The 22,811-nt window shown below is 41.3% G+C and overlaps 1 protein-coding gene across 1 annotated transcript in view; it reads right to left on the bottom strand.

Annotated features, from left to right (window-relative positions):
* Positions 1–22,811, bottom strand: part of LOC139543486 (potassium/sodium hyperpolarization-activated cyclic nucleotide-gated channel 1-like) — a 202,446-nt gene that overhangs the window by 149,166 nt on the left and 30,469 nt on the right. Inside the window, exon 2 of the mRNA XM_071349592.1 lies at positions 20,463–20,886. Coding sequence (XP_071205693.1) covers positions 20,463–20,886 — 424 coding nt within the window. The remainder of the gene's footprint in view (positions 1–20,462; positions 20,887–22,811) is intronic.

Below are 22,811 nucleotides of genomic sequence, written 5' to 3'. Positions count from 1 at the left end.
CCCGATGTCATGGGGGTCGGCTTCAGTACCTGGTGGACTGTGAGGGGTACGTTCCAGAGGAACTCTATTGGGTCTGGGATTTCCACCTCCGCCGTCCGGCCCGGCCCACTTCTCGCTCTCGGGGCCGCCCACCTGGCCGGTGTCATCCTGCGACTGGAGCCATGCGTTAGGAGAGGGGTACAGTCACGCATACTCCCACTCTCCCGCTACTAACCACCGGTCCTGGCAACCATCATTGTGCACACCTGCTCCCCATCGTTATGCACACCTGGACTTCATCGTCGCCCTGATTCCTTCCCCTTTATTTAGCCCTCAGTAGCCTCAGTCTTCAGGCAGTCTTGGTTTTGTTAACGTTCAGTACACTACTCCTGGTTTGTTTATCTTCATGTTTGTAATTATTAAACTGACCTGCTTCCTGACTCCCTGCGTATATGTTAAACTTTTATTCAATGAACACCAAAGAAAACCGCAATCAAGTAAACAGAAATCAGCAAACGCCACATTTCCCCCAGCACAATCATTAATTAATTCATAGCTAAAGAAATGTATGTCTCACAAGCTAAGGACCCATGCAGGCTATGCAAAGGACACATCAAGTAGCACGCAGCCTACACACCATTTTGTATGTCCTCTATGCATCTTTAAATTGGGCACGGCTGTGAATGACCTCCAGTTAAGGTTACAGGGGATTAATAGAGGATTTATTTGAAGGGATTAAAACACTGACTGGCTATTACAATGAAGGATGACAAACTATTTCCAGGAAAATAGCTTCCACCGCCTTCCTCTTAAATTTCTTGCAATCTTTCCTCATCTGTTTTTTATTGTGACAGTAGTAATGTGTGCAATTGCAAAAAATATTGTGCTGTGATCAAATGGAAATGTGCGATTGTTTTCAACTATCTTATTATTTCCTCCTCGTCTGTTGCTAAATGCAGTTAGGAGAAATGTATAAACAGAGCAAATCTGAAGACCCAGATCCAATCAAACATGCCTTCATGTTTATGGAGTGTAAACAAAATACTGCAAGTGCACACACACATGTCGTATTAGGAAAATTGGAAGCATCACCTATCACCCATCACCACCTTTACTATTTTCTTTAAATAGTAAAGTAAAACTTTTAAAACTACTTCCACGACCAGAAAAATACCTTTTAAAGCGCTAAAACAAGCACCACAACTCTTTACTTCATGTAAAGTTACCATCTAGTTAAATGCATGATAATGATCGATGGAAACAACCTTGCAGATCTGCACAAAAAGTGATCTTGAAAGTGTCATAAATCGACAGGAAAGGAAAACAGAATCTGAAATAGAATCTGCTGCATAATATCAAGTCATAGCCCAAGGCTCATCTGATTGCCATACAAGATCACTTCTCTTGTTGTAAAACAAAAGTAAATCTGAAGGCCAGAAAAAAAGTCATAGCCTACATACTGTATGTTCTTCTCGGGATTATGTTGTGTAATATTTGTTTGTGTTCTCTCTTTCCTCCTACATTTCTTTACGACAACACTAACTGCGAAGCCATGCAGAGCAGAGTAGAGCAGAGGGCTTTATAATGAGGGCCGGGTCCCTGACTGTTGTTGTCTGTTACCGTCACCATCAAATCCAAGTTGTGTGTGTGTGTGTGTGTGTGTGTGTGTGTGTGTGTGTGTGTGTGTGTGCGCGTGCGTGCGTGCGTGTCTTCTCTTCTCATCATGGAGAAGTCCCTGCCTCCTTGCATCCTCCTTCCTCTACTCTGAATGTGTCTCTCTGAACCTTCAGGCTCTGTGCTCTGCTAGCTGGATCTATTTTGGTCGTGCGTGTGTGATAACCTCCACACTTCTGTTCATCCTTAATCTGTACATTTCCATTCTGAGCAACATCCACATGAGCAGGGGCCCTGTCGTATGGTGGACGGTTTAGTTCAGACTCTTTTAGCTATCCTAGCTATAGCTGCTTGGCTTCTCCTTGCATGTAGAGCCACAGACAAGGGGAAGGTAAATAAATCACAGGTCCACACATTACACTAATTTAAAGGTGCAATCTGAAATATATATATACAACCGTTATATGGCTCATTTTGTGCTTCTTGTGTCTGATTGGACCAAACTGGACCAAATCCAAGCGTGGGTTTGACAAGTTCATAATGCCAAAAGTTAATCAACTTCTTTCAGTCTTCAAATATAAAGGACAGGACAGGATGGAAAGCCCAGAGCAATGGATGGATGGCAGGGTAGAGCATGTGCTCTGTTGTTCTAGGCTCCTTAGAGTTGTGTTTTTGGACAGCCACCATGCATTTTTATTCACTATGCAATTTGATTTACTCTGCATTTTGATTCATTATGCACTTTCAAGGAAATTACAGTTTCTCTCTATATGAGCAAGCAGAATAATTACATTTGCTAAAGGCAAGTGGAGAAAGCCCATTGAGACTAAAGTGAATAGCCATCATGCTGAATGTAGTTCTGAAAATACCCTTTGTTTAAAGGATATAATAATTATGTACAGCCAACATGGCGGTCATGAAATTTTGTCAGCCGGTGATTGTCATTCAAATAACTGCCGGTCTCACGGTAATTGACCGTTAATTAACATAAACACATTTAGCATCTCGGCTTCCATGCATAGCCTACAAGCCACTGATGCTGAACATTGTTTGAACATCTACATTTTAAAAAGTCTAATAAATCCATGTAACATAGCCTACACCATCCCAATGAATCCATTATATATTTTAGGAAGGTCTAAAGAAACATTATGATATGAAGAAAATGTAGCCTATTTCAGAAGAACAGAATAGCATATTCTGAGTCATCCTTATGTTAGGCCCTGATCTGCCTATGCCATATGGCTGTTGGCTACACTAGTTCATTTAGTTGGCAAGATTTGCCTAGAAACAGGTCCTCCTATTTAGAGATATTTATGCAACTTTAGTTGTGATACAAACGTTAGCCTGGCTATATGTTTTGGTTTCTAATACATTCTAAGGCCGCATGATGCAATGAATAATGATTAGAAAAAAGTCACATGACAAGGAATCACTGCTCTGTTTCTGTGCAGGCTGCACACACTTCATCAGTCTCTCATTCACAATTTGACAAGCACTTGATAATATGCTCACACAATATTCTCAAATGAATTGGTCTTTACAATATAGCCTACTAATGTATCCTATTTGTGGAACTATTTTTGATTTAGAATGTCCCCCCCAAAAATTCAAATAAACATCCATAGCCTGCACTGGAATAGTGAATGGAGGTTATGTGCAGTTACTTTTTATATGCCAGGTAGGCTACACCATTGGTCAAGTGGATTAATTTGCTTAACTTTTAAGAATTGAGCAAAAATATAGCAGCGTGAGAAAGCTGGGATACATTTTATAATTATATGGTGTTAATTGAAATAAATGTTTCAAAGTTATAGAATTACTGCTGTCTGTTCAGAAATACATGAACTCATTCAGAATAGCCTACTACACCATGAGTAGGCCTATAATTTAGCCGCAGAGGAGCAATAGCTTCTTTTTAAAAATTGCCTAGCTGTGGATTCTGTGTAACCCAATAACAAGGCTTGGCCTACAGTCGGGAACGCGCAGAAAATCTGCATGCAGACAAAATAGACCTTACGCAATATTTCAATCGCGGGATATTACAATCGCGGGAAACACAGGTTGGAATGTAAATGATAAGAGAAGAGTCTAATCCGTATGCTGTAGGCTACCAAAATATTTGATAAACTTCCAAATATTGTTTTTCAAAGCAAGCAAGAGAGCGATAGGCTTTTGGCATGAACGCATCGGCCACATCACCGGCGAGTGAGCTGCGCATTATTAGTTGAACAGTATAAATTTGTTTTCTCATGCAATTGTTTAGCGTAGCTTATATAAATGCTGCTCAACAGGAGCACTTATTTTATTCCATGCCTCAACCAGCAGGTGTTCCTATTTGGCTCAAACTCTGAATGCCATGACTCTCATAAAGTGTTTGATTTGATTTTCAATTGCATTTACATTGATGTCAGAGTGATTAGAGGGACAATAGAGCACTGAGTACCGGCCTTTAGCAACTGGCATTAGCAAGTTTGGTAGGCTACTAATGACCATCAGAGGCAGTTTGGAGAAGCGTAGTTACCGTGACCCAACGGTCACATGGAATTTGACTGCAGTCATGACTCCTGACTGCCGGTGTGGTGGTAATATGGCCACAGATCTGAATTATGCATCCACTGGATCTTAATAATAATAACTGCTTTACTTTCCTTTACATCTATATGAAATAATGTTCAATACTTTAGCTGGCCTTGCTCAAGCTTGCCAGGTGCAACGGAGCCAATGGAAAGTCACAAAATTGCAAACCCCGCCCACCTGAGACTCCAAGCAGGCTAAAGAAAATAGTATCAAAATAGTATTGATTCCCATTCCTAATTAGATTTCTCTAATGAGTTTACCAGTAATAGAACTAAACATAATCCAACAGAAATGGTAACTGGATTATAAAGAGTGGTTACTAACTAAACTAAATTAGGTTTAAGGGAGAGATACAGTGCCATTAACCTGCCGTGCTGTGACCTGACTAACAGGGGCCATTTATAGACCCGGCAGCTTAGAGTGCTGTCACAGGGAAGAAGGCAGTTGGTTAATACTTTTGGATAGGGGATGCCTCTGATCAGGCTCTATCTTTAGTGTGTGTGTTATAGGTTTTTATGGTTTTGCTCAATTTCACGGTTGTGTGTGGTTTGCCCTGATTGGAATCAACCTCGTTGGTCAGGATGCGTTGCACCTGTGCTGGCATAGGTGATATTTAAGAGCAGCTGGCCCAGAGCACCAGCTGGCAGGAGCAGTGTTGGGATTAGTTACTTGAAAAAGTACATATTACTTGTTACATTTTACAAAAGCAACGCATTACTTTACAATATGACTGTGTGGAAAGTAACACATTATATTACTTTGAGTTATTTTCATGAAATAATTATTAAAATCTCACCGTTTGTTTGAACGTCAGAGAGAGCAAGGCGCTACCACAGGATACTAACTCAGGGTTGATCACTAGTTCTCCTTTAATCGGTGGCGCTGCTTTCCTGTGCTAGTCTACAACTGCTGCGCTCTATATGGGCTGCTTAATTAGCCATATGTACTGTAAGCCAAACATATGTACATATTTCCTATCTTTTCATTCAAAATCTTTCTCTTAAGCCGCCAATTCTGGTTATAGACCGCGTGTACACGGACCCTTAAAGATGTATAGAGGGCACACTTGCCACTAGACAGGAAAGCCCTCTATGGGCTTTTAAATCACAGTAGCGATCAATGGCAAAGATCAGAGGTGTGCCCTCTATACATTTCTAATGACAGCAGCCTTTTATGTAGTGTTCTCCCATTTGATTAGCTCCACTTACTTTTAACTCCATATTATAAGTTGGTGTGGGTTTTTGGTTTGGTTTGCCTTTTCTGGGGCATGATGGGTGTCTTTTAAGACATAGTTATTTTTGACTAATCAACTTTCAGTGGACACCCCCATGACTGTCTTTGAGAACCCATCCTAAAACCCCACCTGTTTCGGGTTTGTGCTTGTCTGTGGTTAATTTGTTCTTTTTTTTGTGAATGACGATGTTATGAATTTGTCTTACTGGGACTCTAACAGTGTGTGTATGCACATGTGTGTGCACGTGAAGCTGCATATATTTGATACATATGCAGCTTCACACACACACACACACACACACACACACACACACACACACACACACACACACACACACACACACACACACACACACACACACACACACACACACACACACACACACACACACACACACACACACAAATGTTTGAATCTCTCATTCTTCACATATTTAGACATGTATAATTTATTTTCTTACATTTATGTCAGTGTATTTGTCATTGTCCATAGTCTGTCTTGCATTACACATTTTTAGAACATTTTAAACTGCTTGGTAAAAAATCTGATCCCCATTTTTATATGCAGATCTTGGAATTGCACTGTAATGGCTTTACTTTTGTGTCTCTTTATTCTGCATTATTATTGAAATGTAAAAAATGAATAGCTTACCCTTATTTACCCCTCCACATTGATTGCTTCAATTAAAAACAATAACTACATTTAAATTACACATTCACATGTACAACGGTTCATTTACGGCATTTATCACCCCTCACACACTAAAGATAGTGCCTGACCAGAGGCATCTCTCATCCAAAAGAACCTCTAATGATCTGTACACTCTCTAACAGTAATTTATTGATTACTGATTAGTAATCAAATACTGATTTTAATTATATATTACGCCATTTTCATTCACAATTCAGAAGTCCGTTCAAAATGACAGACATATTTGACCAACCTGTAGACTACTATCTAAATACCAGCATAGCCATACTCTCTAGGATCGCCATCTTTAAAACCATTCACAGAGCAACAACGAGAAGCAGCAAACAAAGACAACAAATCATTAAACTCCCCAGTCATTCATGGTTTTCAGTTAAAAGACAGCAGGAGGAGAAATGCCATGTTTCTACCAAGGGAAAGTACTGCTCGTAATTGGACTTCCTCAGATTAGATTAGACCATCTCACAGAGCCCTGGTGGTGCTACAGCCTCTCTTCTCACACCCAACCAGAGATGGAGGAGGAGGGGGAGGAAAGGGAGAGAAAAAGTAGGGGAGAGAGAGCAAGATAAAAGAGAGAGATGCAGAGAGAGTATATTGGATAGAGATGTGAGTGTGTGTATGCTGAGTATGCTGAGAACACAGTCTGGGAGGATTATACCTCCATGTGGATAATAGGGAAGACGGAAAGAGGGATTTGGCTGGATTGCACCAGATGACCCAATGGTTTCAAGTAGTAAACAACCAATACGGCCTTCTTCCTTCCCTGCTGCTTTTCTAAAGTTGGAATCCGTTGCGGTGAAACTGCCATGTCCGTTTGTGATATTACAAAGATGTTACTTTATTCCCTCGGACATGAGTGCACGCACGATAGAACAGCCGAGTGTGTGCTACGATTTTTATTTCATTACGTTGCTGGAAGCTTATCTTCTTTTCAAAAACAAAACAAAAACAATAACAAATGCGCCTGTTTTTGTTCTGTTTCACCTTTCGCAGATCTCAGCTTTAAAGGAGACCCCGAAGGTCGCTCTCGCAAAATAGGATTTAACCTCAATAATCTTTACTGGTTAAATACATAAACTGCAGGCTGCAGTGTAATTATACAAACAGCCTTCCATTCCCAGCCACATCACTATTTGCTTTGCAGGTGAATTTCATTTGATATATACTGTATTCTCAATATGTTAAGACTTTGAGTGGTTAAACATGTTGACCTATATGCATATACTAGAACTAATGCCTGAGAGGATACAGTGAATGAACATGAGGAGAAATAATTTTGATTCACAATGATATTGCAGTACAACACATTTAACGGCAGTGTATCTGGAATCATAGAAAGCAGAACTAAGTCCAGCCAAATTCTTTTTGTGGAACATTTTCTCTTTGCAAATAGATGCAGCAGAACATTAACTCGGAGACTCAAACGCAACAATAGATTCGAATGAATCACTTGGTGCATTATGCTGCCATTTACCGTAGGTACATCTCCCATGCATGTCATTAGACTTCACTCAACACACAACACATCATGTATTCTCAATCTCTCTCTCTCTGTATCTTTCTGTGTGTGTGTGTGTGTCTCTCTCTCTCTCTGTGTATCTCTCTCTCCCTCTTGTGGGTAACTGGAGGGTGATAAGTTACTTCAATACAGATAATAATGCGATTAGGCTATACTGTATGTACTGAACAAAAATATAAATGCAACATGCAACAATTTCAAAGAATTTACTGAGTTATAGTTCATAGAAAGAAATCAGTAAATTGAAATTAATTCATTAGGCCCTAATCTATTGATTTCACATGACTAGGTGGGGGTGCAGCCATGGGTGGGCCTGGGAGGGCATAAGCCCATCCACTTGGGAGCCAGGTCCACCCACTAGGGAGCAAGGCCCAGCCAATCAGAATGAGTTTTTATCATAGACATAAATAAAGGGCTTTATCATAGACATAAATACTCCTCAAAACCCCCCCTCCTCCTTAGACAATCCCAAAGGTGAAGAGGCCGGATGTGGAGGTCCTGGGCTGGCGTGGTTACACGTGGTCTGCGGTTTTAAGGCCGGTTGGACGTACTGCGAAATTCTCTAAAACGACATTGGAGGTGGCTTATGGTAGAGAAATTAACATTCAAATCTCTGGCAACAGCTCTGGTAGACATTCCTGCAGTCAGCATGCCAATTGCACGCTCCCTCAAAACTTGAGACATCTGTGGCATTGTGTTGTGTGACAAAATTGCACATTTTAGAGTGTCCTTTGATTGTCCCCAGCACAAAGTCCACCTGTGTAATGACCATGCTGTTTAATCAGCTTCTTGATATGCCACACCTGTCTGAAGGATGGATTATCTTGGTAAAGGATGAATGTTCACTAACAGGAGCGTAAACAAATTTGTGCACAACATTTGAGAGAAATAAGCCTTTTGTGCATATGGAAAAATTCTGGGATCAGCTACACTTTACATGTTGCGTTTATATTTTTGTTCAGTATATTTACATAAAATCCAAAGTCTGTAAGATTTCCAGTCATTCAAATTAATGAAATACCTATTGATTGGTCCTCCCGAGTGGTGTAGCGGTCTAAGGCACTGTTTGAGGTGTCTTTACAGACCCATGTACAATCCCAGGCAGTGTCACAACCGGTCGTGACCGGGAGTCCCGTAGGGCGGCGCACTATTGGCCCAGCGTCGTCTGGGTTAGGGGGGAGGGTTTCGCCGGGGGGGCATTACTTGGCTCATCGCGCTATAGCAACTCCTTGTGGCGGGCCGGGCGCCTGCAGGCTGCAGGCAGGCCTGCAGGCCGACACATTAGTGTATTTGACTTCCGGGTTAAGCGGGCAAGTGTTGAGAACTGCATTTAGGTGCGTCATGTTTCGGAGGACGCATGACTGGACCTTCGCCTCTCCCAAGCCCGATGGGGAGTTGCAGCGATGAGACAAGATCGTAATTGGATATCATGAAAATGGGGTAAAATACATCTTTTAGAATAGGATTTGGAAATATGGAAATGTACAATAGTCAAATTAACCTACTCTGTTGCTTACATTTTTGTTCTCATTCCGGACTGATTGGGGAAATGTTTTAAAAATATGGCTGAAAAAATGCTTGGAGCACTACTGAAAAGTGTTATTTTCATTTGAAAAAGAAATTCCATAAAATGTGCGATACAGTACACCTATTGTTTCATGTTTTTGCTGTTGACACTTTGATATCTCAATAGTTTGCAGTGGTTGAAGTCTATCAAAAGTGTTGGAGTTTGAGAATGTGTCCGTTAGGACCATGTCTTTTTTACATTTTTTTTTCAACTTATTTTTGACAGTTTGTCATTTATATTTATTTCAACAGGGAGGTCATATTGAGACCAATGGTGGAAAAAGTACCCAATTGTCAAACTTGAGTAAAAGTAAAGATACTTTAACAAAAAATGACTCAAGTAAAAGTGACGCAGTAAGTCACGCAGTAAAATACTATTTGAGTAAAAATCTAAAAGTATTTGACTTTAAATATAATGAAGTATCAAAAGTAAATGTAATTTCAAAAGTAAATGTATAAATTGTTTACAATTCCTTACATTAGGCAAACCAAACAACACAATTCTTTTGATTTTTTAATGTACGGATAGTCAGGGGCTGTCACGTTCCTGACCTGTTTTCTGTTCGTTTTTGTATGTGTTAGTTGGTCAGGACGTGAGTTTGGGTGGGCAGTCTATGTTTTCTGTTTCTATGTTGGTTAATGGGTACCTAATATGGTTCTCAATTAGAGGCAGGTGGTTTTCATCTCCTCTGATTGAGAATCATATTAAGGTAGGTGTTTTCACTTTGTTTGTCGTGGGTGGTTGTCTCCTGTGTCAGTGTCTGTGTATGTTACGCCACACGGGACTGTTTTGTTTGTTCGTTTGTTTTATGTAGTCATTTTTCCTGTTCGTGCGTTCTTCGTGTTTCATGTAAGTTCTTACGTTCAGGTCAGTCTACGTCGTTTGTTGTTTTGTTTCTATTCAAGTGTTCGTCGTGTTTTCGGTTTTGTTTAAATAAATATCATGTCTTATCATGACGCTGCGTTTTGGTTCAATCCCTGCTCCTCCTCTTCGGATGAAGAGGAGGAGGAACACCGTTACAGGGGCACACTCCAACGCTGACATAATGGACAAATTAAGCATTTGTGTGTAGTGAGTCCGCCAAATCAGAGGCAGAGGGATGAGCAGGGATGTTCTCTTGATAAGTGCATGAATTGGACCATTTTCATGTCCTGCCAAGTATTCAAAATGTAACGGCTACTTTTGGGTGTCAGGGAAAATGTAAGGAGTAAAAAGTACATTATTTTCTTTAGGAATGTACTTAAGTAAAAGTAATCAAAAATATAAATAGTAAAGTGCAGATACCCCCAAAAACTACTTAAGTAGTACTTTAAAGTATTTTTACTTAATACTTTACATTACTGATTGAGACTAACGTCTCTTTTACAAATGAGCCATGCACAATACAAAACAAGAATGTACAAAAGTCAAGTATAGATAAACATAAATATAGACAATATACACATTAAATACACATTAAGATACAAAACACAGTCAATTAGAACACATTTTATTAAAATTTTTATTTCACCTTTATTTAACCAGGTAGGCCAGTTGAGAACAAGTTCTCAATTAAACCTGCAACCTGGCCAAGATAAAGCAAAGCAGTGCAACAAAAACAACACAGAGTTACACATAAACAAACGTAAAGTCAATAACACAACAGAAAAATCTATGTACAGTGTGTGCAAATGTAGAAGAGTAGGGGGGTAAGGCAATAAATAGGCCATAGAGGCAAAATAATTACAATGAGTAATTGCAGTCCTGCAGTCCTGATGTCTAGAAGTTATTTTTGGTCATAAGAGACGGTAGCGGCAACATTATGTACAAAATAAGTTACAAAACGCAGATAAACGAACAAAAAACACAATCAGTTGGAGGTACGTAAAACGTCTGCCTTCTGCTCCGGCGCTATCTTAGGTTAACTGCCAAAAGCATTTCCATCGCCCTCACCTCGATTTGTATTATATATATAGCTATTAAAAAAATATATATAATTGAAATCCATAATTAGCTATTAATATTTGTAGTAATTTAGGCAGTTTAGGACTTGTGAGTCGTCTGTTTCTCAAACTAGACACTCTAATGAACTGTCCTCTTGCACAGTTGTGCACAGGGGCCTCCCACTCCTCTCTATTCTGGTTAGAGCCAGTTTGCGCTGTTCTATGAAGGGAGTAGTACACAGCGTTGCACGAGATCTTCAATTTCTTGGCCATTTCTCGAATGAAATAGCCTTCATTTCTCAGAACAAGAATAGACTGACGAGTTTCAGAAGAAAGTGATTTGTTTCTGGCCATTTTGAGCCTGTAATCGAACCCACAAATACTGATGCTCCAGATACTCAACTAGTCTAAAGATGTCCAGTTTTATTGTTTCTTTAATCAGCACATTAGATTTCAGCTGTGCTAACATAATTGCAAAATGGTTTTCTAATGATCAATTAGGCTTTTAAAATTATAAACTTGGATTAGCTAACAAGACGTGCCATTGGAACACAGGAGGGATGGTTACTGATAATTGGCCTCTGTACGCTTATGTAGATATTCCATTAAAAATTAGTCGTTTCCAGCAACAATAGTCATTTACAAGATTAACAATGTCTACACTGTATTTCTGATCAATTTGATGTTATTTTAATGGACAAAAAAAATAGCTTTTCTTTCAAAAACAAGGACATTTCTAAGTGACCACAAACTTTTGAACGGTATTGTACATTTACATATTACCTCAATTACCTCGACACCGGTGCCTCCGCATATTGACTCTGTACCGGTACCCCCTGTATATAGCCCCGCTAATTATTAGCTATTTTTATGTTATACTTTTTTGGGGGTGGCATTTTCTTAAAACTGCACTGTTGGTTAAGGGCTTGTAAGTAAGCATTTCACTCTAAGGTCTACACCTGACAAGGTAAAAATCTGTCATTCTGCCCCTGAACAAGGCAGTTAACCCACTGTTCCTAGGCCGTCATTGTAAATAAGAACTTGTTCTTAACTGACTTGCCTAATTAAATAAAGGTGAAATGAAAAACATCGGTTTCTGAGGACGGTTAGAATGTTTTTGCGTTCTAGAAATCGTCGGGGATGTACTCAGATCCAGACTCATTGCTGAGAAGAAAATAACGTCGGTGGGCGTGGCATAGCGCTTGGCTGGAGTAAGGAGTTTGGGTAGCCAGGCAATCCTGTTGGGGATCCTAAGTGATATTTTGATAGCTAGTCACTTGAAGAATATATATATGAGCTGAAATGAAAAGTACAAGGTTTGAGTTGAGCTCCCCATTAAGTGGGCCTGACTATCAACCAGTTTACATCGAAGACATGTAGCTACCATCTTTATCTTTATTCTTTGTAGTGATTAACTAATGCTTCCTCACTAGTCTATGCTATATATACAGAGAGCAGCCCAATCTGTGTCCCCAAGATGGGGCTATCATTTAGCAGAGACAGTCCTGGTAGCTGGTGGTTCTCCCTGAGCTCCACTGATATAGTGAGACAGCAGATTTAGCCCCTCTGTGATATGGGGATTCTCTGGAGCTACATTCAGTAACTGAGGCTCTGAATGGCTTGTCTGCAGTCTGCAGACTACACGGCTTCGTCACAACACTGCTTTTGCATACAGTAGCAATCTGAGGGAGTGCAATACTCCATTCTATTATCTCAATTATACATTCATCTCAAATGTACATTGTTATCCATGTAAACCAAAGTAGTTAGAGATAAGCAGTTATGAGTCTTTAAGTGAAATAACGGCCTACCAATATTGGACTAGCAACACGAGATAAAAATAACACACTGCAAAAGCTTTAATTCTAGTAACAAAGCTATAAGACAAATATTTTCAGACATTCAGAAACATTTTGATGCTGTGGTGGCTACCAAGCAAACCGGGAACATTCCCAGGGCATTTGCTAACATCCCCATAAATTTCTAGTTAGGATGATAACATCCCAAAAACAAATAATGTTTTTGAGAACAACATGTTAAATGAAAGACAACATTTTTGTTGAGCAATATTCTTTCTACAGTGGATCCTTGGAATGCTGATGGAAGAGATGCCACTTTGTCTCTGACCGCAGAGGGAGGGAGGGGGCTGATGGAAGAGATGCCACTGTCTCTGACTTCAGAGGGAGGAAGAGGACTGATGGAATAGCTGTTACTGTCTCGGTCTGTGACAGCATAGTGTTGGCTTCGCCATTTTCAACATTGAGATATTCACTAAATGATAGAGAAGAAGCATAGAATCAAAGGAGAAAGTTAAGGGTTCTCTGTAGAAAGCCGGAAGGCTTTGGAATGTGTTTGATGGAGGAGAGGAGGGCGACGTGCTGGTACAGGAAAGACAGATGGACATCTGTGTATTGACGAAAGAGGGGTCGAGGTCAGGAGGTGAGGACAGATTCTCTTAAGAGAGTAATACACGTTTGGTATCCTGTTACCCTCTTTATTAGCTTCCCGCAGAGCCATAAAATGTAAGGATTGGAGAGAAGGAGGAGTGTCTTAAGTGGGATATAAATATCTGGATGGGACAAATGTTGGGTTGTCTGATTACAGCTGTACAGAACCTTTGGGCCGAATTAAACTTGGTTCAAACTTCTCTCGTGTCCGTGAGTTATTTACTCTGAAAAATAAGAACCTAACAATCGGGAGGGAGGGGACTGATGGAAGGGGGAGGCACTGGTTCAAATGCCTGAAGCCCAGGGCCAGGCTGAAGGAATGTCGGGAGTGCTGGAGACAGCGGCTCCAGACTGCAGTAGGTCCTGGCAGCAGCCGCAGCAGATCTCCCTTGTTCAACAGAAAGGGCTAATTTAATGATGGACTGCAGCGTCGGGGACATTATGCCAGCAGAGGACCTTGTTTGTCCGTCCCCTGTGATAATGTACTGTGGTACTGCTAATGCGCTGCAACAGTTTGGTGTGTGACTAACTGAGTGCCCACTGCCTTTCCCTCTCACTGACTAGCTGCATATAGGGTTTGGATACTGTGTGTCACTTTCTTTCACTCACGGTTTATAAATCCATTTATTTTGTTTGGTTACACCGAAATAACTATATAACTATTCCAGAGAGAGCGCGAGAGACAGAGAAAGAGAGAGAGAGAGAGAGCGCGAGAGACAGAGAAAGAGAGAGAGAGAGAGAGAGAGAGAGAGAGAGAGAGAGAGACAGAGAAAGAGAGAGAGAGAGAGAGAGAGAGAGAGAAAGAGAGAGAGAGAGAGAGAGAGAGAGAGAAAGAGAAAGAGAGAGAGAAAGAGAGAGAGAGAGAGAGAGAGAGAGAGAAACTGCAGTAAGCAGTATCCATCCTGTTTCTATTGCTATTGTGACAGATCATACAGATTTCTTGTCACTGCAGTTTTGTATTATGTTTGTGTTATCAACCATCTGTGTAAAACCATGGAATATGATTTCCTGTCTCTAACTTTCTTTACCAAGTTACCAAATATATTTACGTATCGGCCTGTGCCAGAGATGAACCAGAGGTTAGACTTTGGCAACGGCACAGGTGCTACAGTTTGTGCCTGCAGGTCGGCTGCTTTATTGAGCTTGCCTGGCTTAATGGACCAATAGAATAGTTCTGGAAATGTAAATCCCACCCATCTGGCACTCCAGGCAGAACAAAGCAAACGCTCGAAGGTCTGCCTCAGAGAGAGGGGCACACTGTAAGACTTTTCTGTTATCTCAACCGGAAAACACTGTAGAATTGGTGGTCAGAGAACGTCGCTGGAGCTGCTGAGCTGTATTAGTCCCGCTTTAGGTCTCATTGCGGCCAGCACTAGCAGGTCAAACGAAGGACTAAATGAACAAGTCACTAAGAGAAACAAATCATGACTCTCAAGTCAGTAAAAAGAGTTGTTCAAAAAAAGCAATGCATTCGTTCACGAAGAGTCGTTCACAATCTAGTCCGGCCACAACCATACCTCATTTCAAATGTTTCAAGAAATAATTGTATTTGTATGCCTAGCAATCAACAAATGTACATTGTTTAAAGCACAAATTTACAAGTCTCAGTCACAAATTACAGCTCCAATAAGCCCCCTATTGTTAACAACATGTGAACGAGAGGCTTGTTGAATAATGACTCATTCCAGTTTTCAGTTCATCGTCTGCCAGTAGGGGATCCTACGTGCTCTGGGCATTACTGACTCAAATGAATGAAATGAGTCGAAAGACCTGTTCTTTTTCACTGAACAAGATGAAAAGATCAGAGTCAGTAAAAAGAGCCGAGCTTCCCATCACTATTTGGTTCACTCGGCTCTCAGCTGCGAGACATACATCATTGTTTTACAGACCAAGAGTGTCCGCATAGACTCTTCCCACTAACCATTTGTTTAATATAAACATTGTTCCAAAATATTACAGTATTAGCTAAACCTGTTTACTTGACTAGTAGTATGCAAATGTTTGGTGGCACAGAAAGAAAAGAAAATGCTGTGAGCCTGGTAAAATAATCTGTGGTATTGTGGAGGCTATAGCAATATTTTATTATTTAGCTAGGATTTGAAGTATGTGTATCTAGCTGTCTTATTTGTATTTGTTCAAGGCCTCAATTGATTTCATAAACTATATTGGATACAATGTATGCCTGTAAAGATTCCTGGTTCAAATCAACCCAAGATGATGAGCCCTGTAGATTGGACAATGTGAATGACAAGGTGGCCCAGAGGAAGCCAGCTGTTCTCAACCCCCACATTGCCCCATTCTTCCAAGAGCTCACTGAGTTTGAATTAAGACGTCTAGTGTGGTAAATGCGCACACACACACACACACACACACACACAAACACACACACACACACACACCAGCTTGATTTTCTAGCAACCGAGTAAGCCCTGGTGCACTCTGTCTCTCATTCTATTCTTTATTTTTCTATGCTTGTCCTATAGGTGAGAAGAGCAGATAAATCAGAACTGAGGAGGATTGTTACGGAGGAAACCTGATGCTGCCAAAACTGTGCTCTTGTGTGTTTCACTGCCTCTCAACCCCCTTACCCAAATAGAGTTGCCCCTGATCATAGATCTAGCATTGTACCCAATCCCAATTTTAACTCCCTCTATCTCTTTGTGTCTCTCTCCCCCACACCCCACACAGACAGGCACACAATATCATTTTTAAATCAAATGTAATCAAATTGTATTGGTCAAATACACGTGATTAGCAGATGTTATTGCGGGTGTGGCGAAATGCTTGTGATTCTAGCTCCGACAGTGCAGTAATATCTAACAAATTACACAACACATACCCAATACACACAAATCTAAGTAGGAATGAATTAAGGTTATATACATATGGACGAGCAATGTCAGAGCGGAATGGACTAAGATACAGTAGAATAGTATAGAATACAGTATAAACATATGAGATGAGTAATGCAAGATATGTAAACATTATTAAGTGAATGAGATACCGTAGAATAGTATAGAAAACAGTACATACACATGAGATGAGTAATGCCAGATATGTTAACATTAAGTGACTAAGATACCTTAGAATAGTATAGAATACATTATATACTGTACAGTACATATGAGATGAGTAATGCCAGATATGTAAACATTATTTGTGACTAGTGTTCTATTCCTTAAAATGGCCAGTGATTCCTAGTCTATGCCTATGGGCAGCAGCCTCTAATGTGCCAGTGATTGCTATTTAGCAGTCTGATGGCCTTGAGATAGAAGCTGTTTTCTAGTCTCTCTGTCCCAGTTTTGATGCACCTGTACAGACCTCGCCTTCTGAACGATAGTGGTGTGAACAGGCAGTGGCTCAGGTGGTTGATGTCCATGATGATCTTTTTGGCCTTCCTGTGACATCGTGTGCTGTAGGTGTCCTGGAGGGCAGGTAGTTTGCCCCCGGTAATGCGTTGGGCAAACCACACCACCCTCTGGAGAGCCTTGCGGTTGCGGCCGGTGCAGTTGCAGTACCAGGTGGTGATACAGCCAGACAGGATGCTTTCAATTGTGCATCTGTAAAAATGTGTGAGTGTTTTAGGTGACAAGCCAAGGCCTCCTGAGGTTGAAGAGGCTTTGTTGCGCCTTCTTTAGCCACACTGTCTGTGTGGGTGGTCCATTTCAGTTTGTCAGTGATGTGTACGCCAAGGAACTTGAAGCTTTCCACCTTCTCCACCTCGGTCCCATCGATGTGGATAGGAGGGTGCTCCCTCTGCTGTTTCCTGAAGTCCACGATCATCTCCTTTGTTTTGTTGACGTTGAGTGAGAGGTTGTTTTCCAGGCACCACACTCCGAGTGCCCTCACCTCCTCCCTGTAGGCTGTCTCGTCATCGTTGATAATCAAGCCTACTACTGTTGTGTCGTCTGCAAACCACGTTATCTCTATACTGACGTTTAGCTTGTTTTATTGTCTTGCGGAGTGAATAACTACACTCTTTATATTCTGCCATTATTGCCAGTCGCTTTGCCATGGTCAAATGATGTGGTTTCAGTTAGTGTTGTAATGATGCTCTTATATGGTTACATACAGTATGTGTTAACTGTTGTTACTTCTATTGTCAATTCTGTTGTTAATGTTGTTACCAACTTTGCATTTTTTATTTTATGTACAAAAGTATTGTTTTTATTACTATTAGATTTCAGGGAGAACTTCACTGTACATATACAGCATTATCCTGGAACCAGAGTTGCCATCTTAATACTATAATACTATAATTTTGCATTACAGAGATGCTTTAATATACACTACATGACAAAAAGTATGTGGACACCTGCTCGTCGAACATCTCATTCCAAAATCATGGGCATTACTATTGACTTGGTGCCCCCTTTGCTGCTGTAACAGCCTCCACTATTCTGGGAAGGCTTTCCACTAGATGTTGGAACATTGCTGTGGGGACTTGCTTCCAATCTTCCACAAGACTATTAGTGAGGTTTGGCACTGATGTTGTGCAATTAGTCCTGGCTTGCAGTCAGTGTTCCAATTCATCCCAAAGGTGTTTGATGGGGTTGAGGTCAGAGCTCTGTGCACGCCAGCCAAGTTCTTCCACATCGATCTCGACAAACCATTTCTGTATGGACCTTGCTTTGTGCATGGGGACATTATCATGTTGAAACAGGAAAGGGCCTTCCCCAAACTGCTGTCACAAAGTTGGAAACACAAAATCGTCTAGAATTTCATTGTATGCTTTAGCGTTAAAATTTCCCTTCACTGGAACTAAGAGGTCTAGCCCAAACCATAAAAAACAGGCCCAGACCATTATTCCTCTAAACTTTACAGTTGGCACAGTGGATTCGGGCAGGTAGCGTTTTCTTGGGATCCGCCAGACCCAGATGCTGAAGCGTAATTCATCACTCCAGAGAACGAACGTGTTATCACTGCTCCAGAGTCCAATGGCGGCAAGCTTTGCACCACTCCAGCCGACGCTTGGCATTGTGCATGGTGATCTTAGACTTGAGTGTGGCGCCTTGGCCATGGAAAACCATTTCATGAAGCACCCGACGAACAGTTCTTGTGCTGACGTTGCTTCCAGAGGCAGTTTGGAACTCAGAGTGAGTGTTGCAACCGAGGACAGACAATTTCTACACGCTACGCTTCCGTGAGCATGTGTGGCCTACCACTTCGAGGCTGAGCCGCTGCTGCTCCTAGACTTTTCCACTTCACAATAAAAGCACTTACAGTTGACCGGGGCAACTCTAGCAGGGCAGAAAAGTGACTAGTTGGAAAGGTGTCATCCTATGACGGTGGCATATTGAAAGTCACTGAGCTCTTAAGTACGGGCCATTCTACTGCCAATGTTTCCATATGGAGATTGCATGGCTGTGTGCTCGATTTTATACACCTGTCAGCAATGTGTGTGGCTGAAATAGCCGAATCCACTAATTTGAAGGGGTGTCCACATACTTTTGATTATATATAGTGTATTTCACACTACTATTTTCCTTACTGTAAAACATGACATAATCCCTGTAAATTTACAGTGGAGATGCTGTAATATGTTTTACAGTAAGGAAAATAGCACTTTAAAATAAATTACAGTATCTCTGCTGTACAGCAAAATTACAGCATTATGCTGGGAACTGGTTACAGGGGAAAGTTGTACAGTGGGGGCACGAGAGCAGCTGTACCTTATTGTAACAAAATGATCGTGTTATGAGTTTTCAACTCTTCATTGTGAAGGGAAGGAACATAGTTCTGTCATTGCGGAGTAAACAGCTGCGAGGAAAACAGGAAGAGGGGTCCCGTGTGGCCCAGTTGGTAGAGCATGGCCCTTGCAATAGATTCCCAAGGGGGACCTGTATGAAAAAAAATATGAAAATGTATGCACTCAATTCTGTAAGTGGCTCTGGATAAGAGCATCTACTAATTTACCAAAATGCAAATGTAGACTGCAGAGGAAAACTGAGTGACACATAGGGAGACGCAGAGCAGCAGGAGCTACGGGAGCGTTAGACCCTATAAATGATATCATCAATGCAGCATGCAGAATCAAGGAATATTAGAGTGTTCTGTCAAGCTCAGCCTTTGTCTTGACAGACAAAATATTCAATCAAGTAGTCTGATTAAATCTTATCTCCATCTAATACAACATTAAATCTAGGATCCAATGCAACGGCAAATGTAATTAAACGCAACATTAGGCTACATTTGTAATCCAATGTAATGACAATAGTTGGGCTAGTTCTGTAGTAAGCACAGGAATCATTGATACTTGCCCATGGTGCAAGAGAGGTTTGAAATGCAATAATGTCTGTACATAAAGCATAACAAAGCCTATTCCCATAGAATCTCTGGCTTTTTCAAACTTCTCTATTGGAGCATCAAATCAGATCTGATTTCTGGCAAGTTAACATATTTTTTGAACATTTTGCACATTCATGTTGATCAATCGATCAATCAGTGAAATAAAGGTATGAAAGGGAGAGCAATTCCAGCTGGGTAAATGGAATGAGTGACTCACAGAGGAGTGAAATGACACCATAGGAGGGTAATCTCTCTTTCTCCTCTCTCCTTCTTTTCCTCTCCCTCTCTCTCTCTGTACCCCTCTATCTCTCTCCTCTTTCTCTCTCTTTACCTCCCTCTGTTTAAACATCATTATCCCATATCTAAACTCCGATGTACAAGAATGACTTGAATTCATTCTCACATTCACCTAAATGTCAGAAGTCAGAGCTGTGGCATTCAGCCTCTCTCACACACACACACACACACACACACACACACACACACACACACACACACACACACACACACACACACACACACACACACACACACACACACACACACACACACACACACACACACACACACACACACACACACACTATCACCACATCTATCTTACCTCTTCCCACTGATGTATGTATCTGATGAGTCGGGAAAGTCTCAGCAGCCTCAGAAGAGACAGAATCTTAGTAAACCTAACGATCCTCAGCGCCCTCGCCGTCTTGTACACCTCCGAGTCAAACCCCTTTTCCACTATTAGAAATATATAATCCACTGGTATGGACGAGAGGAAGTCGACCACAAACCAGCTCTTCAGGTAGTTCATCTTGATGACCTTGGGGTCCAGGATGATCTCGGAGCTCTCCTCGTTGACGATCCCCGTGCGGAAGTTCATGACCAGATCCACGAGGAAGATGGTGTCTGAAGCTACGTTGAATATTAGCCAGGTGGTGGTGGTCTGCTCTGAGAAGAAGGTTATTCCTACAGGAATGATGATCAGGTTCCCCATCATCATGACGAGCATTACCAAGTCCCAGTAGAACCTAAAACAGACAGAAATGGGTCATCAAATAATATGGCTTTAAGTACAGTACACATAGAGGGGTTGGACCAATAGAACCTACAACAAATAGAGAATGTGTAAAAAAACTATGGTTTCAGAATCTAGAATAGACAAATAACATGTCAAAATATGGCTTTACATATGAACGGTACACATACAAAGAATCAAACCTAGAACAAACAAACAGCATGTCAGAACATTAACCAAATCAAATCAAAACTTTATTTGTCACATGCGCCATGCATGTAGACCTTACCGTGAAATGCTTACTTACAAGCCCTTAACCAACAGTGCAGTTCAAGAAGAGTTAAGAAAATATTTACCAAATAAACTAAAGTAAAAAATTGTGTGCGGAGGTACAGGTAAGTTGAGGTAATTTGTACACGTAGATAAGGGTGAAGTGACTATGCATAGACAAAAAACAGCGAGTAGCAGCAGTGTACAAAGCAAATGAAGGGGGGGGGTCAATGTAAATAGTCCTGTGGCACTTTAATTAATTGTTCAGCAGTCTTATGGCTTGGGGGAAGAAGCTGTTAAGGAGCCTTTTGGTCCAAGACTTGGCACTCCGGTACCGCTTGCCGTACGGTAGCAGAAAAAAACAGTCTATGACTTGGGTGACTATAGTCTCTGACAATTTTATGGGCTTTCCTTTGACACCGCCTATGATATAGGTCACGGATGGCAGGTAGCTTGGCCCCAGTGATATACTGGGCCAATCGCACTACCCTCTGTAGCGCCTTATGGTCAGATGCAGAGCAGTTGCCATAGCAGGCAGTGATGCAACCGGTCAGGATGCTCTCGATGGTGCAGGTGTAGAACTTTTTGAAGATCTGGGGACCAATGCCAAATATTTTCAGTCTCCTGAGGGGGGAAAAGGTTTAGTCATGCCCTCTTCACGACTGTCTTGGTGTGTTTGGACTAGGATAGTTCGTTTGTGATGTGGACACCAAGGAACTTGAAACTCTCTACCAGCTCCACTACAGCCCCGTAGATGTTAATGGGGGCCTGTACGGCCCGCCTTTTCCTGTAGTCCACGATCACCTCCTTTGTCTTGCTCACATTGAGGGAGAGGATGTTGCTCTGACACCACACTGCCAGTTCTCTGACCTCTCTATGTCATCGTTGTCGGTGATCAGGCCTACCACTGTTGTGTTGTCAGCAAACTTAATGATGGTGATGGAGTCGTGCTTGGCCATGCAATCGTGGGTGAACAGGGAGTACAGGAGGGGACTAACTAAACACCCTGTGGGGCCCCAGTGTTGAGGATCAGCGTGGCAGACATGTTGTTGCCTACCCTTACCACCTGGGGGCGGCCCGTCAGGAAGTCCAGGATCCAGTTGCAGAGGGAGGTGTTTAGTCCCAGAGTCCTTAGCTTAGTGATGAGCTTCGTGGGCACTATGGTGTTGAACGCTGAGCTGTAGTCAATGAACAGCATTCTCACATACAGTTGAAGTCGGAAGATTATATACACTCAGGTTGGAGTCATTAAAACTCACTTTTCAACCACTCAACAATTTTCTTGTTAACAAACTGTATTTTTGGCAAGTCGGTTCGGACATCTACTTTGTGCATGACACAAGTAATTTTTCCAACAATTGTTTACAGACAGATTATTTCACTTATAATTCACTGTATCACAATTTCAGTGGGTCAGAAGATTACATACACAAATTTCACTGTGCCTTTAAACAGCTTGGAAAATTCCAGAAAATTAAAAGCTTCTTCTAGGCTAATTGACATCATTTGAGTCAATTGGAGGTGTACCTGTGTATGTATTTCAAGCCCTACCTTCAAACTCAGTTCCTCTTTGCTTGACATCATGGGAAAATCAAAAGAAATCATTGACCTCAGAAACAAAATTGTAGACCTCCACAAGTCTGGTTCATCCTTGGGAGCAATTTCCAA

The sequence above is a fragment of the Salvelinus alpinus genome, chromosome 18, assembly GCF_045679555.1.
Source record: "Salvelinus alpinus chromosome 18, SLU_Salpinus.1, whole genome shotgun sequence".
In the NCBI taxonomy this organism is placed as follows: domain Eukaryota; kingdom Metazoa; phylum Chordata; class Actinopteri; order Salmoniformes; family Salmonidae; genus Salvelinus; species Salvelinus alpinus.
This window is presented reverse-complemented; position numbering and strand designations above follow the sequence as displayed.